Source organism: Zalophus californianus, chromosome 7, assembly GCF_009762305.2.
Source record: "Zalophus californianus isolate mZalCal1 chromosome 7, mZalCal1.pri.v2, whole genome shotgun sequence".
Lineage (NCBI taxonomy): Eukaryota > Metazoa > Chordata > Mammalia > Carnivora > Otariidae > Zalophus > Zalophus californianus.
Window position 1 is genome coordinate 84,192,828 of NC_045601.1, and position 18,424 is coordinate 84,211,251.

General features: G+C 34.4%; 1 protein-coding gene across 50 annotated transcripts in view; it reads right to left on the minus strand.

Annotated features, from left to right (window-relative positions):
• Positions 1–18,424, minus strand: part of RIMS1 (regulating synaptic membrane exocytosis 1) — a 489,882-nt gene that overhangs the window by 128,818 nt on the left and 342,640 nt on the right. For 22 of the 50 annotated variants that reach the window (XM_027601819.1, XM_027601818.1, XM_027601817.1 and 19 more), the window contains one exon: positions 16,920–17,009. The exons of 9 other annotated variants lie outside the window; for them this stretch is intronic. In XM_027601819.1, the coding sequence (XP_027457620.1) occupies positions 16,920–17,009 (90 nt within the window). Of the gene's footprint in view, positions 1–8,929; positions 9,014–16,919; positions 17,010–18,424 lie in introns of all 50 variants that reach the window. 19 more of the 50 variants (XM_027601790.1, XM_027601841.1, XM_027601816.1 and 16 more) reach the window with 1 other exon arrangement.

An 18,424-nucleotide genomic window follows, 5' to 3' on the forward strand; every position in this document is an offset into this window, starting at 1 on the left:
ATTTAGTATGGACCCCTGCTGAGCAACTTTGCCTCGCCTAATGAGTAAACAAGTCCAGGGCAGCAATGTAGTGAGGATGGATGTGATGACAGCAATGGTTTAGGTGCTGAAAGACTAAAAAGGGGGGACTTGCCCTCTGTGTTTACAAGTTGAAAGAGAGTGCTGCAAGGATTTGTTGTTTGTTATTCTTCCCCCACAAAATATGAGAAGAAAAATCCCAAGTGAAATATGCTTCACATAATCATTTTAAATCAAGTATTAAAATTATTTCCAAAGTTATTATAAACATGCTTTTGTAACCATGGAGAATTTTAAAAAGCTAATTACAGATCACAAATCAAAGAATAAAGTTCTCAATTTACTCTACGTTTCAGAAGCATATACATATATATACTGAGCATTTGGAACTTGAAATGTGTTTTCCCAAAGAAATGTTTATATAGAGAGCTTACCTCCCTAAGCAGCAGCTTACATATTCCTATTTGACTTAAAATGTGTCTCGCCTACTATATATTTGAAATAAATGTAAAATATCGTGGTCAAGAAACTAAAACTTATTTTAAAATATCCCATTGAAACCATCGAAAGTAACGTATTTTAACCTTGATAATTGTATATTTTTCTCTCAATAGTTGATTCTTTACAATTTATGCTTATTTTTCTTTCCTGATATCCCTTCCTTCCAACAACAGAGACAACTGTCAGTCCTTACTAATGCCAGATAATCAAAGTGTCTCCTATATGCCAAGCCCTGCTGTCAGGCCCACTAGAAATACACCTCAAAGTATGAAGCCCACCTTCACAGGGTATACAGACTTGTGGGACTGCTCCTGTCTCCCCCATCTCTTTTGCTATTGCCAAAAACTGGGTTCACCCTTGTTGCCCTTCCAATTCAGGGTTTCAGCTATGTGTCCTTGGGCCTTCTGTTACCATGACGTCTCACTTCTGAGGGATGAAAAAAGGGTTGACGCAGCAGAGAGAAACATCTCTCACTTACCACTTTCCTTGCCTTGTTGGAAAAGAGGATATATTGAAGGGTAACTCTAGGACAGGTACTGAGGGAGGCACTGACTTACTAACTTTCATGAGAATCCTTTCAGGTATCACCTTTATGTCAAAGATGAGGAAACAGGCTCTGGACAAGGCCACCCCGTCAGTAAGAAGCAGAGCTGGGATAAGAATGTAAGTATGTCTGGCTCCTAACCTGTTTCTCTCACGTACTGTCAGCAGAGAGAAGGGATGGAGTCGGTTCTGATGTATGCCCTTGGGGTTGCACCCTTGCTCAAGAAGGGAAGAAACTATGAAATATGGGGTAGGCCTTGGAAAGCAGTAAGAGACATGTCTCATATTAAAGGAATATCTCTGATATTCTTATTTACTTTGTTGATCCTGTGATGAGGAGAGGGCACTGTAGTGTGTGGAAGAGTAGAGAAGTACACTGCACATGCCTGAAATCGATGGGAGACCTCCTAAAGCAAAAGGAAGGAAGGCAAATGCATAGCAGGAGGAGTTGCTGGAGGCCCAGTAGGCATCTGAGCTCAAAATAAAAATACACCATTATGGGAAATTGATGCTTTGTCCCAAGAGGGCTCAGGGACTGGGAGGACAAATGTTCCTTTTCTCATATTCAGCAGAATGAGAGCAGAGTTTTAGGCCAATTCATGAAACTCCCTGTCATAAAGGTTTTCACTCATTTATTCATTCAACAAGTATTTGTTGAACATGTATATATATATGCCAGACTGTTCTAGGTGCTTGGCATATGTCTGTGGGGAAAAAAAAAAGATTTCTGCCTCTAAGCAATTTACATTTTATCTGTAGGAGATGAACAATACACAGCAACAACAAAAAGCCTTCAACAGGTAAATTATATAGTATAATCGAAGGTGAAATATGCTAGCAACAACAAAAAGTACACCAGGCCAGGAGGATCAGAAATGTGTGTGAGGGTGGGATTTGGGGGCAGACGCAGATTGCCATTTTCAGTAGGGCGATCAGGGAAGGATTCACGGAATAGGCGACATCAGGTGAGGAGGGAGTTAGCCACCTATATATCTCATGGAAAATGTATCTCAGGAAAATGAAACAGCAAGTGCATAGGCCCTAAGGCAGGTGTGTGCCTGGTATGTTCAAGCAAAGTAAGGAGACCGGAAAGGGAAGTGCTGAGAGGGAAGAGTCAGATGACAAGTTTGGTGATGGGGGAGGGGGTGGTGGTGACAGACATGTAGAGTCCTGTAGACTTGTACAAACTTTCTAGGACTGCACAACGAAAGGGTTTATGGGCATCTTGTAGAACTTGTGTGCTTTTGTTTCTATCCCTACTAATTTCTATTACTCTTTCTAGATTCAATTGAGATTTTACCTCTGTAAAACTTTCAACTCTCTCTCCTCTTCTCATCCCTCCAATATAATACGCTCATATGCTAGACTGCTTATCACAAGAATCCATAATGAGGGTGATGACAAAGATGATACCGATCCCAACGGTAGCTAACATTCACTGAGAGCTTGCTGTGTGTTTGCAGGATCGCTTTACCTGCACTAACTCATCTAATCTCACCAATCTCACGAGGTGGGTACTACTTTTTTATGCCTCATAAAAACAAAAAGATTGAGGCTTAGAGAGAGTCAATAATTTACTCTAATTCACAAAGTCATTACAGTTGAAACCATGAGGTGAAAGAAGACTCCACAATCTCAACAGCAGTGAACACCGGCATCTGTAGCAGAAATTCCAGACGCTGGAGCACAATAGTTCAAAGCATGGACTGTGGACTCAGCCTGTCTGGGTTTAACTACCTGTTTCTGTCTAGTGGGGTGATTTTAGTCAAGCTACTTAACCACTCTGTGCCTTGGTTTTGTGTTTTTTGTTCTGACCTGTGAAGTGGAGAGAATACTATCCCATCACAAGTTTGCCAATTCTATTTCAGTATCACTCAGTATTTGTGTTATAGTTTTTGTGACATTACGGAGAACAAGGGTTTGTAGTGGTTTTGGCATCACTCAGAACTAGCTGGCAGTAAGTGCTATGAAAGTATTACTTAAACGGATAATAACACATATTTGTTTCTTAAAGGTAAAGGCTTTTATTCATCTATAGCAGTGCCAAGCTCAGTCAGTGCTCCATAACTGGATGACAATAATTCATGCAGAAGTTCATACATCTAAATTTTTATTTCTGTTTTTAACCCTCTTGTTAAGAATGACCTCTTTTCTTCTCTAGAAATGCTATAGAAACTTGCTTTTTTTGAAGATTCATCTAAAGATTTCTACAAAGCATAGGTCTTTAAAATTCTTTTTAACCACTTTAAAAGGATCTTCAAATTGAGTTAAAATTAAATACACTTAATTGTAATAATTCAGTGTAAACCAAGAATACAGAATAGAAAGTTCTAATGTCTTTTCCACTCCAAATCCGGTTACAGCTATGAATATACATTTTAAACACAGCTGTTTCTTAGAATAGAGGCTTGTGATATGTGAAATAGGAAAGATTAGAACAATCAACCTATATTTATGCACTACTATACTATTGAAACTATTGACCATATGATCATAAAATGGATCATAGTGAAATGAACTACATTCTACCTTACATGACTCTAAGTTCCTTGTGATCAGGAATGGCGTCAGAGTTATCACTGTAACATCAACTCCTAGCACATGGTAGCTGCTCATAAGTATTTATTAAATGCATGGTTAAAAAAGTAATTATTTTGAATATTATCCTGTAATTTGAGGGTTTAAAAAATTACAATAAGTAAAAAACTAACTAGGGTTATAAAATTCACTTTATATCCAATCAAGTAAATTTAGAAATAGCATTTTTCATTGTTTTCTGGGCTTCAGTAAAATATCAAATATCATAAATTAAAAATGGCATTTGGTTATTGCCTTTTGCATCATGAAGTGTCAGTCATTATTAGTCCAATATATGCTTATCATGTTGCAACAAGGCAGCATAGACACAATTTTATTCTTAAAGGGACATGAGAAATCAGCTAGTCCACCTACAACTAACTAAATTTACAGATGAGGAAACAGAATCCCATAAGGTTTAAGTGGCTTATCCAAGGTAATAGGGGCCTTAATTATTTGGTGAGGACACCACCATCATGTCTTCATGTCCTTAGGTTCTCTGCCCACTCTGCCATCCAGTGACTTGAATGATTTGACATTTATTGGAGGGACCCCTGGAGAGAAGTGAACAAAACAGAGTTATAGTGTTTCCATTATGTCTTACTTATTTTGGGTTTTAACATGTTTTGTTCTATTAAAAATCTTTATCATTTTATTATTCATAAAGAATGTTTCTTTGGTCTAGACATGCACGAATCAGAAGTACTGAACTTTCTCTTCACTTCACAACTTAATAGTTGTATGGTTTTGGCCTTATGATCCTTAGTTCACAGGGCACAAGTGGAATTCTTTAAAAGTTATAAAGCTACATTCAAATGGAGGTATAACAATTATTTTATTATTAAATCAAAGCAAGAGTAATAATCAGAGAAGTGGGAGTGTTCTTAATTAAATCTATTTTTTTGAAGCTCCATTTTCAATTATTGTTCTATTAATTTAAATGTGAAGATTCATAAAATGTACTAATGAAGAGAGGTAATTGTTAAAATCTATTTCTGTGCTAATTTCCTTTCCTCTTCAGTAACTAAATTCAATTAGAGCAATTCCCTGAAGACATTGGTAAATACAGCTTTTCTGAAGGTATTACAATTCTATTAAAGTCTAAAATTAATATGTTAATAAAATAGTAGTATTACTTAAGCTATTTTATTTTAAAGATTTATTTTTTTGTTTGAGAGAGAGAGAGCGCACGCACGTGGTGGGGGCGGAGCCGAGAGGGAGAGAGTCTTAAGCACACTCGGGTGCTGGGGCGGGGAGCCCAACGTGGGGCTCCACTTCCCGACCCTGAGATCACAAACTGAACCAAGAATCAGACACTCAACCAACTGCAGCATCCAGGCACCCTTATTTAAGGATATTTTATAATAAAATGAAAATACAGTATGTTCTGTTGTGAGGAAAATGTAACAAAAATCTACGTTTTAATTTAATTAGAATTAACACTGATATTATAAGAAAATATCTGTATATATGCTGGTTAACTACCTAGACGGCTTAATGTGGAATGCAAATCTATATCATCTTGTCTCTTCATAAGTTTAGGAAGAAAACATTATATTTGAATAGAATCTACCTAAGTAAGAAATGTTCATATGCAGTGAAGATGGCTACATGCAATTATGATGCATGTACCCTTTTGTACAGTATTGATATTTATGCATATGACTATAGCCATTAAACAGACTTAAGTATTTTAGTGGATGAGTATATTTCACTCATTCAAATAAAGAACATTTTTGAAAAGCACAGATAACAAAAGATGCTATGAAGCAAATAAAAATGGTAAGTAACATACTGAATTTATAAATGTTCTACCTTAACTGTGCATCACTCTGGCAATTGCCATGAACTCTGGAAGTAAAAAAGTAGGTGATCCCTTTATTCCAGAAATATTTTTAATGGAGAAAGAATATTCATTCAGTTTGAATCAGAGGAAACCACTTGACACTTTTGGTCAGAGATTCTAATAGGCAAGTAGCTGCTACTAAGTGACAAGTGTGGGAAACTATACAAACATGATCATTTACAAAAGCAATACGACCTACTTTAGTGACTCAGGAATAAATCTTTAACACAGTGCGATGCTTTACTTGTTCCAATAATTTACTTGTTGCCAATAATTTAAAGTCCTGGAAAATAGGGTTATTTTCATCAAATATTTTTAGTATTTTTTTTAAGTCACACACCTTAAAGATGTCATGTATAATGATACAAAAATATTCTCAATCACACATTGGAGTTTGTAACTTCTAGCTAATGAAGTGTTAAGATACATCTCAAAAATTACCAAATAAGAAATACTGCATTTTCCTGAAAAAGAATTTATGCCAAGAATAGTTTAAAGTAGAATTAGATAACAACAATTATGATTATTTATACTAGCCTTTCACATTTAAGAATGATTGCTTCAACTGTGAGCACTAAACTCAGAACCTTGATGCTTCAGGGATATATTAAAATACATTTTTTTCTAACTTGAACACAAAAATTTTGATTAATTTGAAGCCACAAGAAGATGCAAATTTTATTAAATTCACAAAGTTATGTATACACAGATTCATAAAAGTTACTTTTTATATATTAAAATAATGCCATTTACAAAGAGGTATTTTGTTATTGGAATGATTATGTTTTAAAATGTCTTCACATTTTTAGTAATAAAACTGCCAGGAAATTTTCCCAACAATTTTAAAGTCGGACTCATTCCCTGGGGTTCTAAATTTATGTGTTTTTTTCCTCATTATTGTTTGTTTTAAATATTCTACAACTTCTAGGAAATCTTCCTAGATCCAGAAAAACCTGCTTCCATGTTAATTCCAAATAAATCTAACACAACTTGAGATGACATCAAGATTGTTTGAAACTGAAATTAAACTGTGGGAAAATGGTATGTTAAAAATTGTGTGTGTGTGTGCATGTGCACACATAACCACATGTATTTTTATGCTGCAAGAAATAAGGGGGTAACCAAATGCTTTCCAACTTACTAGAGAACTGTCTTAAGCAAAATTTTTTGTATTGCTCTTATTTTCAAAATAATCAAATATGACCTTGATTCAAGACATCCAAAGGCTGATTATTTAAATTGTCACTGATTTTAGAATATTTTCCAAGTTACTAGAGCAAAAGTCAAATGATGCCCAAATCATCATCAGCATTCACTATTTCCAAATCTGATGCTATCTTCCCTTCATTTGGAAATTGGTAGAAACTGCTGAATAATTAGATAAAGCTGATAAGAGGTAAAATGCAAGTGTTGTTTTGCCAAGTGGCTGACATGGTTACCTATGAATTTAGCATCCTTTGATTTAGCTATTTCTCTATCATATTTATGGGCACATATTATTCCTTTATTCCTATATTTTAGTAAAAGTTTATTGTAAATAACTTTTTGTTCCCTATAGTAATAAATCACAGTATCAAGCCATTTAAAATATATGTTTTATGGTTGAACACAGATCTTATTTACAAATAAGTCATAATAAATGTATATTCAGAATTATGTATTAGTAAAAGTTTCCCTAGTGATCTTATCTAAAATGGCCATTTCTGCTCCTAAAATTTACCCATAAAGTTATATATACAATCTACTAAATCAAATAACATAATTAATTCATATGTCATTAAATGCCAACTAATTTTCAACTGATTTCCATCTTGTGTATATAAAAACTGAAATTATTATTTGGACTTCCATTTTGCTTGTGTCCTGATAAATTACACATATATTCATTTTAAAGACCATTATATTTGTCTTGTACTCAAACAGTCATTCCATGAGATGAAATTCACTGACTCATTTGTTTGGAATAAATTCAAAGGTTTTCTAGCATTGTGTTTTATAAAAGGAAATTCTAAGTTGCCTGATGGCCAGAACCTTGCTTTTCTTAAAGACTGCTGTGTCTCCAGCCATAATAAGAGTACATATCGCAGGGCACAATAAATATTTGTTGAATGAATGAGTAGCAATGTGGATGTATGTTTTTATTTAATTTATATGATTACTTCATATTCTGATTTGAAAATACTTTAAATTTAGAATAATTTTTAGATTGGAGATTTTACCACTAATTGTTCTACTCTCCAAAATTCTATCCCAGAAACCAGAAGGAATTAGTTTTAAATTTCAAATATGCAAGTCATCTTAAAAGGTAAATTTCTTAAAGATTAAAACTGATAAAATATTCTTAAAGTCTTTATAAACTACTAGTTTGTGGCCTTTTCCAACAGTGGTAAAATGACTTAATTTTCTCTGAGTGACAAGGCTTAGTTTTTCTTCCAAATTGAAATCCTGAAGTTATCTTGACTATTTACAGATACCAAAAAAAAAAAAAATCACTCTTAACTAAGAGTGCAATTACTCTGCTATCTATATCCACACATATTGGAAATGAACAAAAGGAACATTTTGTAAATGTTTAACTAGTCGTTCTGTTTCTGAGCTACCAAATATACTTCTCTACTTAATCAATATTACCAATATGCTGACTGAATCTCTGCTTAAACTAGAAGAGAAGCACCCCAAACATCCAGTAACTTTTCATGACCAGTCAGAAAAAGATATTTAAAGCCAACGACTATATATAAGAAGCATGGTAAAACAGGAGAGCTGAGTTAGCTATGCCTGTGAGAAGGATAACACAGCATTTCTGACACTGTCAGCATGAGGCACGTTCAAAGGACTGATGCTAAAGACCTACCTTGTAGACTGACACTAGCCCTCGACAATATTTGGTTTAAAAACACCATATTCATACAATATATAAGAACCAGTTATTTCACTTCCAATCAGACATTTTTCATGTTCTTCCAAACCTAAACTTCATTATTAACAAGTTTATGTAGTAAAAAAAAACAAAAAACAAAAACAAGACAACTGAGATTAAACCATCAACCAATATAACAAAGAAAAGGCTTCCATGACAGATTTTAATATATTTTAAAGCACCTGAAAATTTTTATTTGTTCATATTTAAACAAAAGCAATATTTAAATATGTTTCTAGAAAATCAAAACACTGAAACAAATGCTCATTTAAAACAGAACTTTTCCACTGGATCTGACTTTATTGTGTTTAAATTTTGCCATCTGCATGTGCCACCCTCATTTCAGTAACACGCTGAGGTGCTTTATTAGAGGTGGGATGCATTTAGTGATGGAATCACAACATATCTGGTTCTGGCTCCTGAAAAGAAGCACATAATAACCAACATTTCTCTTGGTTATCCTTCACTTGGTGGCCTATCAGCCTGTTGAAGCCACTTGTCTGTGAGGAGGAGTTGGCTAGTACCTGTCATTCTCCGGAGACGCATGCTGGATTTGAATCCTGGGGCTAGGAGGTCGTCTCCTATCTAGGGAGGGGGACCATCTACCCCTGTTTGCCCAATGAACAAGACAGGAAAAAACAGGACATTTAGTAACTCCTAAAATAAAATAATATATGGAACAATAGGACTGGAAAAGCACCCCAAAAAGGCAAAGTGTAGATTCTTTACTCCATAATTTACTCTTGATTTTGATAAGCCTTGGAGAGATAAATTATAATATTGTAAGAAAATAAATCTTGTCCCCCTATAAGTGAATAGAGAAACAATTTACTTGGGAAGATATTTGAAATCTGTTGTGTGTAATTTTGTTCCTTTAAAATGTGCTTGTGTGTGTATACATATCTACACACACACACACACACACACACACACACACACACATAACTTTAAGTTAAAAAGATGCACCCTTAAGAACTTGGCTTATGTTTGAATAAAACAGGTTTAAGAAGTTATCAATGCTTATTTGATACTAGGCATTGGAATTACTGGATAAAGGGCAAAGATGAGGTGTGTGAATTTAATACAAAGCAGAAACACAGTTGTTTTCTATTTCTGTGTTTACAATAATACTTTTTTGCGATTAACAATTAAATGAAAGTTTAAATCTTGTTTCATTCTTTTGTTAGACTATCTTGAGATTCTGTGTATTACCACAAATTACAAACACCTAGCTGAAAACTGAAAAGAGGCAATAAAGGACTGAACAGGCCAGGTTTGGAAATTTTTATATCTTAGATATGAACACTTTGAACAGGATAATTCCTTTGGATATTGGCTTCCTTGTATGCAACAAGGGATAACTGAATGGTCTCTAAGAACTCATATAGCTATAAGAGTTTATAATTATCCAGACTAGTCCTAATGTTTCAAAAAAACAAAAGCCATCTTCTTTGCTGTTTCACTTAGCTGATTGGATTTATTATTTGGACAAAAAGCAGCAAAGGGCTGTCAACATGTGACCACGCTATCTGAGATCAGCAGGTACTCGATTCTGAAAACCCCTTGGAAGTCGGTGCATCATCAGTCAGCCTTAGAAAGACAAACTTGCCATGATTCAAGAAGGGCTTTAAGGAAGCTGTGAAGAGATAAAGGTATCAAAAGCAGAATTTGGGGAGAAAACCGTGTGACATGTACTCTTCTATGTGTTACATGTTTGTGAAATTAAAAATACTTTGCATTAATTTTAAGTTACCTAATAATTTTAGATTATTTAAATAGTTGGTCAGTCCAATCTGACTGCTTTAAAATGTATTTCACTTTACTGGCTTTTGTTCTGCAGGGACAATAAAGAAAAAATATTTCTAAAATAATCGAAAACAATCAGAACCACAGGATCTTCTAAATTAACTTGTACTCAGTCATGTTAAAACTGATGGTGTTGGAAGTGTTTACAGTATGTGAAAACACAAAAATACATTTAATGTGTTTTTTTGTAAAGTAGTAAATCATGTTAATTTGACAGGATCATGAATAACCTTGCTTCTTGAGGCAAAATTCCAGTCCTTGTGTTTATTTAAATAAAAAGTAAAGTAAAAAGTAAAATGCTGTAGTTATGAAACATGCAGTGAAAGCTATGAAAGGGAAAGGTGTACATTTGGGAATAGGCAACTGTGAATGCAAGCTATTAAAAAGTAACTTTTGATGAAGTATGTAGCATAATACATATATTATCTGTATACTCAAAGTCCTTCTTAATATGCTGATATACGGTACCAATATAAGAAATCCATTTGCTTTTCCCTCATATATTTAATATGGGAGCAAGATCAATTTACACTCAATTTTTATCCAAAGACTAGATATTACCTAAGTTTGAATATAACACATTTGGGAGTTTCTAATATACTAGTACATTTTATATGCTTTTAAATTATGTGCAACGTCCTTCTCTCCTATGACACAGAAGAAAAGGCCAACATTGGACTTTTTATCCCCTTGTTACTGAGCCAAACACACAGGGTTCAGCTTTCATTCTCATCTTGGGAGCTAGCATGGCAGGCTATGTTGGAGTTATTAATCATGAAGTTGAACCAGCTCCTTCTTGATTTCTCTTTCCCAAATACCCTGCCTAGAAATTTCTGGTTAGTTACAGTATTAGTATTTCAATATCAGGTATCTCATATTCATTAATTAAGATCCTCTCTTTGTTCAGAGCTCATCCCTTTCTCTGTGATCACAGCAGAAGAAGAAAGGTCACTCTAATGGTTAAGGGGTTGAATTAATAGCCTGTGAGCTCCCTGCATAAGGAACTACAGTGTTTGTTTTTGTTTAGTTTTGACAGTTACAGAAAAAGTAATCAATATATATTTGTGAATGTCCAAGTAGATAATATGTTATTACAGGTAAGAAGTAATGAGAACCTTAACGAAGAGTTTAACAGTGGTGAGGGGATCCACTGATGAGATATAAAGGAATTAGAACTGACGGGTCTTGGTAAGCAATTAAATGGTTCTTATGTCATGTCTTTTCCCCCCAGCACTGATACACTGTAAAACAAATGTATGTGCGTTTAAGTGTGCAATTAATATTTACACTTGCTTATGTGCACCTTTCAATGGTGCATATTTCTTGGCAGAACATGGCTAAGCAGTTCAATTTTTTAAAAGAGAAATTACATGGAAATGTAAACCATTCACTCCATAAATAGCACGAGTAAGAAATATTTGTGAACTACTCTATTAGAAACTAAATCTGAACAAAAGAGACAACTGATCATACAGTATGTATTTTTACTGTCTAATCCCACTATTCATTTTAGTCCTTTAAAAAATGGGTGATGGGCATTAAGGAGGGCACTTGTGATGAGCACTGGGTGTTATATGTAAGTGGTGAATCACTGAATTCTACTTCCGAAACTAATATTACACTGTATGTGAACTAACTGGAATTTAAGTAAAAACTTGAAACAAAAAAATAAATTGATAAGTAAAAAAGAACAAAATTTCCCAATATTGTTTTAAAGTAAAATTAATATAGATACTTACACTTTGAAATAAAGTTTCTTTCTTTTAATTCGATTTACATTAGTTAAGTTTTAGGTAGGTACCTCCTTTCCTTTAGTCCTCATGTTTCCATACAGAGGGAAATTCATTCAAGCAATGCTCCTGGTCTCCTTCTACCCTTTGCCTCACTCTACCCCAGGATAGGAGGACTGGCTTATTATTTTTATTTTAAAGGTTTTATTTATTTATTTGAGAGAGAGAACACGCACAAGCAGGGGGGAGAGGCAGAGGCAAAGGGAGAAGCAGGCTCCTCGCTGAGCAGGGAGCCCGACGTGGGGCTCGATCCCAGGACCCCGGGATCATGACCTGAGCCGAAGGCAGATGCTCAACAACTGAGCCGCCCAGGCGCCCCAGGAGGACTGGCTTATAAAATCAGTGACTGTGTTGAACGACCAGGCACAGGTGACTCAGTCCTTTCTGGATTACCCCTTCCAAATCAAGCTACCTGTAAACAGCAAATGCTATGGGACATAAACCTACAAAACAGTTGTAAGATGTGAGGCCTGGGACTGAACCTGTCTTGTGGTTCAGTGAGTCTGACTGATTCTGGAGTGAGTTATTAGCAAAGCCTGTAGACCTAAAGTCACAGCTTCTAAACTTGTCCATTGTATTTATGGTGACAATTAGACCTCCCATCTTCTAGTCCCTGGGTCTAGCTCACAATTAGACCGAAATTTAGGAACAGAAAATAGGGAGTATTTTTTAAGCTCCCCAAATCTCCAAATTGAACATTTATTAAGTAAAAAATAATAATGCCATCACAAGAGATAGCAAGGACAAATAAGATATGATCCCTATCCTCCAGAAATAAAATATAGCAGAAAAACACACTACTAAGTAAAATATAATGTTTTAATAAAAATGTATATTTTGTGGGCCCAGAAAAAAAGTGAGTAATTCTGACTGGCAAAAGGTATTGGGGGGTGTGGGTAACATAAAAAGGTTTTATAAAAGCGATGGTTATCTGACCTGCATTTTTGAAGAATCAGATAAAATTTTTAAGCAGACAAGGAAAGATGGTACTTTAATTTTAATGGAAAGAAAACTTGAGACAAAAAGGAATAAAAACTATTAATAATAAAGCTTATAAAATAATTTTAGGGGACAAGAGGGACAAGGGAAGGGCTATAACATAATTCAATATAATCAAGGTAAGGGATCTGCTTGGGAGATTCTCAAAAGAGCGGGAAAAATGTTTCCAGATAATGTGCCTGGTTATATGTCAAAGCCATCTAATAAGAACAACATTTAGGAAAAGAAAGTATTTTGCTATAAAAGGATGTAAGGGGAGATAATGAATTTAATTCAGACATTTTAATGTACACAAATGGCAATCATTTAGAAATTCAGACCTAGTGCTCAAGGAAAAGTTCTGGACTGGTCAATTACATTGGAGCATTGCCTTCATACGCATTAGAACGGAAATTTTTGATAGAAATACAGTTTCAGGGGTAGAATGGGTGGGGCAAAGGGAAACTGAAGATGGAGCTAGGAAATATACCCCTCTTTGTGGGGTGGGATAGGAAGAAAGGCCTGCAAGAGGAGACTGTGTCCTGAGTCGTTAGAAAATTTGTAGATGGTACGAATAGAGGAGAGGTTCAAGTGACAGGGCGGTTAACGCAAAATGTTTCAAGACGCTGCTGGACAATTAGGGACCAATGTAGTTGGTCCAAATTAGGGAGCCAATGTAGTTCAGAGAGGAATTTCGGCACAGCGGTAGAGCCATGGTAAGGAACGGAAGTCAGACTGCAGAATTTACGAGGAGGTAAAAACTGGAGGCTGCGAGTATAGACTACCCTTTCATGAACCTTCAATAAGGCTATGATTTCTATAAAAGGTCAAAGAAGAAGATAAAACATCCAAGAAAAGTAACTCTTCTCCAGTGGCTCTAAAAATAAATGTTTCTAAACATTTAAGTAATAATTTGTTTTAAAACCTGGGAAAGAAAAGGTGAATGGCAGGCCTGTAACTTACTCCTTCCCAAACAGGGAACGAGGCGGGTGGGGGTGGGGCGTGGGAATGAATGACCTGAAGCAGACCCCGAATAAAAAGGGAGGAAAGGTGGATCAGCCTTGACCAGATGTCCTCGTAAACATTCAGTGGTATTTGCGAGTGAAAACATAAAGGAGAGTCCTCTATTAGACATCTTAAGTAGGAAATAATTAGTCTTTCTAGAACTTTTATTGCAAATAAACACCAAATTTCTTGATTTTTGAAGCATGACTAGATGGAACAATGGGCTAATCCATACTTATTTTTGTTATTTGTGTAATCAACAGAATATTAATGAAGGCATTCAAAAATGGAAATGGCTTTCTTTGCAAACAGTGCATCTCCAAGCATGATTTAACCTGGGCCAAACCACCCTAGTAAGAGATAAAAAATGGATCTGGTGGTTTGGGACTCCTTGAAGAAAAGAATATGTCACCTGTGCCTGGTGCTCCTTTATCTCTGAATCATTATTGAACTATGGTGTTGGATACTGAGTCTGCTTTGACAGTTTCATCCTTTGCATTGACACAAAACTTCATTTGTTTTAAAAGTTAGTGAAGATACTTTAAAAAAGGGCATTGAGTTGGTATAAGAGCATACAAATGTTCATCAAAATGGTTCAGAATCAGCAAATTATTTAACTTTTATAGTTCATGAGGCTGTGGAAACACGTTACTATCTTAAGAATATGAAATTACGTTTAAAAAATTTTCTCTAAAATTTTATCTACTATGTATAAATTAGGCATTCATATAAGAAGCTCTCTGGTCAATCAGAGAAATTAAGTAACCTGGAAGAGCCTCTAAGCCTCCCTCTCCCTACTCTCTGCACATTCTGCCTAGGGACTTTAGGTGCATTTTCCAAAGAGAGCAAAGTCATCACTGTTGATACTGTGATGTTCTGCTTCAAAGTATGCACAAAAGGGCATCTGAGGTCATTATCCTCCAAATCAATAAGAATCTACAACTTGTGTAACTTTCTTGATGAAAATTTATCTCATTTTATTTTCTTCTTGGAAACAAAGTTGACTGCAATAAATGAAAGACCACTGATAATACCAATTTCTGCCCCCTCTGTCCCCTTTCATTTTTTAATGGAAAATTTCTTTTTATTCAATATATAGAGTGAATAAATATAGGTTTCAGTGATATTTTTCTTCTATGAAAAGTAAGTACACTCACTGAGACTTCACTATGACCACCACAGTAATTGTGGCCAGATTGTCTATAGGCTGATCTATTTTAAGAGTATTATCTGAGAGGTTAAACTCACCAACACATAGATTTGTGAACTCTACGGCTTTAGTGTAACAAGGGAACACATACTAGATAGGTTTTAGCATAAGAATAAACCTGTGGTGGTTTTTTTTTATAAACCACAAGTGGCTTTTAGGAATACAAAAAAAGGAATACCTATAGTTTTTAACTGATAATATGTCAAAATTATATTTCATCTATACACTGGGTTAAATTATTAAAATTAATTGCAGCTTTTTAATATGGCAACCAGAAAATAAAAAATTATACATGTGGCTTGCATTATATTTCTATTAGCACCTATATAAATGATACTAAAAATGTTAGGGTGTTGTTATAGTCAGAATATTCTACTGACTTGAGCAATTCTATTCTGTTTTAATACCAACCAGAAACATATAAAGAAATAAAAATAAGTAAAACATATAAAAAGATTTTTCTTGCTACTCTTCTATTTACTTTTTTACTTGGGGCGGATAATATATAACAAAAGAGAAAAATAAAACAATTTCAACTGTGATTTTAGAAGAGCCAATAGCCATTTCAACTAAAATTTCCATTACAAATATAAAAAAAGTAACATAAGTTTGATTCCACTGTTTTCTATTACAAAATATACAAATACAAAAGAATACTAAATAAAAAAGTAATTTCTTCAGTAGAATCATATGCAGACAGTTAAAAATGGATGTGTATACCCGTACCTATTATTCAAGTCCAGAAATAGACATCCCATGAATAGATAAATAGAGTCAGACTAGAAAGATTGCTAAAAAAAGTTTAAAGCAGCCTCTGAAGAAGAGGAGAAGTGGGTCACACATTAGCACTGCTAAACGTCTTTCCTCAGGATTTATAAAGAGGTAGAAAACAAATCTCCAGTGAGTGACTTCTAATTGAAAAGAAATAACAATTACATCCAATACTATCAATTATAACCAAGTTTACTGGGATAGAAAGCTGCACTATAACGAAAAAATTAGCTCCTCAGAATTAGGAGATATTGCAATACAAAAATTTTGAATACATTTGAATTAAAATCAGAATTATTTAATAATCAATCAGTTAAAAGTGTTAAGCAGAATTATGTGTGTGTGTATATAATGTGCATTTATTTTTGTAAGGCATCAGAAAATCTAAGATAAACATACCCTTTTTTTGTTGTCAAAATATAACTTACTGGGAAACATGATCTCTCTCAGAGTAGCTTGACTAAACAATGAATATAAATTCACAAGGGAAGTTTTCTACCAAAACAGAATTCTTATTTTAAGTTTGTGGAAGATTGATGTAAAACCCATAAATATATTTATCATCGGAACTAATAGGAAAGTGATTCTCCCCCGTTCCAATAACTCCCTGGACCTTATAACGTTATCAGCATACTGAAGGCTCCTGAGTCATGTGTAAATAAAACCACCAAACAGCAACAGAAGGGGAAAAGCAGAAGCCAGAAGCAGTTACAAATTATATCACACCATTTGCAACAACATTCACAGAGATATGTGTATGTGTAGCCTCGGGCTTACCCATATACACATATCTCTCTCCACAGATGTGTATAATAAGGGGAGGGGGAGATGGAGACATTTAGCAAAGTGAACATGAATGAACAAACCTGTGAGACTCACATGAAACGAAATAAAGTGATTGAAAAAAATCACTAGTACAAATGATAGGAAATTAAGAAAGTCTTTATTTTATACCTTTCTCGTTCTGGTGAATGCAAACTAGTATCTGGTCTCAAGCAGTTGGTACTAGCACTCCTAGCCCTGTCAAGGGAGGGCTGCAGTTCACTAGTGCCAGTGCATTGCATCCAGTGGTAGAAGAGAAAGACAAAGAAAACAAAGAAAGGAAGACCATGTTAGAGAGTAAAGCATAAAATAATGTCCCCTTTACATAAAATGCAGAATCACTGTGATTCAGTTCATAAGGGTGTGAGAGAGCTGACAGGATGGCAGTGCAAAATTTTGTTTAGAAAATGAGACTAAACAAAGATTATGCTTTAATTGATTTGCATAATTTTTTAACAGGGTCTCAGACTGAAAAAAATGAGACTAGATCACACCTACTTATGAAAAAACTGGATACAGAAAGCACTAAAACAAAATGCCTAAAACTTCGTTACCAAGAACAGATGCCACACCAAAACAAAATGAAGGACATCAGAGGAGAAAAAAGTTACAACTCAACTATTTTGGTTCACAACACTAGACAAGGGAAGTGGAAGGCATGACTTCCAAATGGTCTTACCTAACCAATATTTCATCAGTAAATCTCAATACTCTTGAGTGAAAGCATTCATGATGAAAGGGGAAGTCCTGTCTAGTCACTGACTTGGTTTTGGTATGTGCAGGCAGAATTGAGCTTCACATATTAAAATTTTCCAAAAACAAAATAATATAAAATTAATGATCATAATTAAAATCAACAAGTAAAACAACAAATAAATGACAAGACAACTACAATTCTGATATTTGAGTAATTAGATCTCAGTTAGAGAAATATTTTAGAATTTGTAAGTTTTATAATTAAAGTTATTTTTAGATATCATTAATTTAATGTTTCTCTGTGCATAATTACTTTCAAGAAGAAATGTTAGTGTTTTATTAGAATTTAAAATTTGTTATTTTTAGTAGGTCAGGGATTGAGGATTAGTTTATAACTGGGACTCACTGTTAGGACTCTTACTTGTAAATATTCCAGTGAGAACCGTTCTCTAATAAAGGCATCTTAGGTGGTAATGTTTTATAGTGCCTAAAAAAATGTCTGGAATGTGGCAACACAAACATGCGGGAACAGAAAAATACATATGAAGCGAATTCTACTAGGGCATAGAAAAAGTAGGAAGCCTATAAAGCTACAAACAAAGACAGCTCTTTTGTTTTTTCTCAGAATAACCACAGTAATTATTTGAAGTTAGAATAAGAATTATTAAAATATGGAATCATAGACATCAGTCTTTATAATTAAGATAAAGACTCAAAATTATAATTTAATTGCCTTAATTTGAAAAATATCTAATTTGAAAAAAACTCTGAGTTAGTCAATATTTAAATTTACTCTTTAATCCCTGATTTAATATTATACCTGCTTCTGTGGAAGTAAACAACTCATAGCTAAATGTACTAACCAAATAATTTATGTAATTTGGGAATTAAAACTTGACTGAGAGAGCTAACATTCTAGCAATAAGCAAGAGCTGACCAGC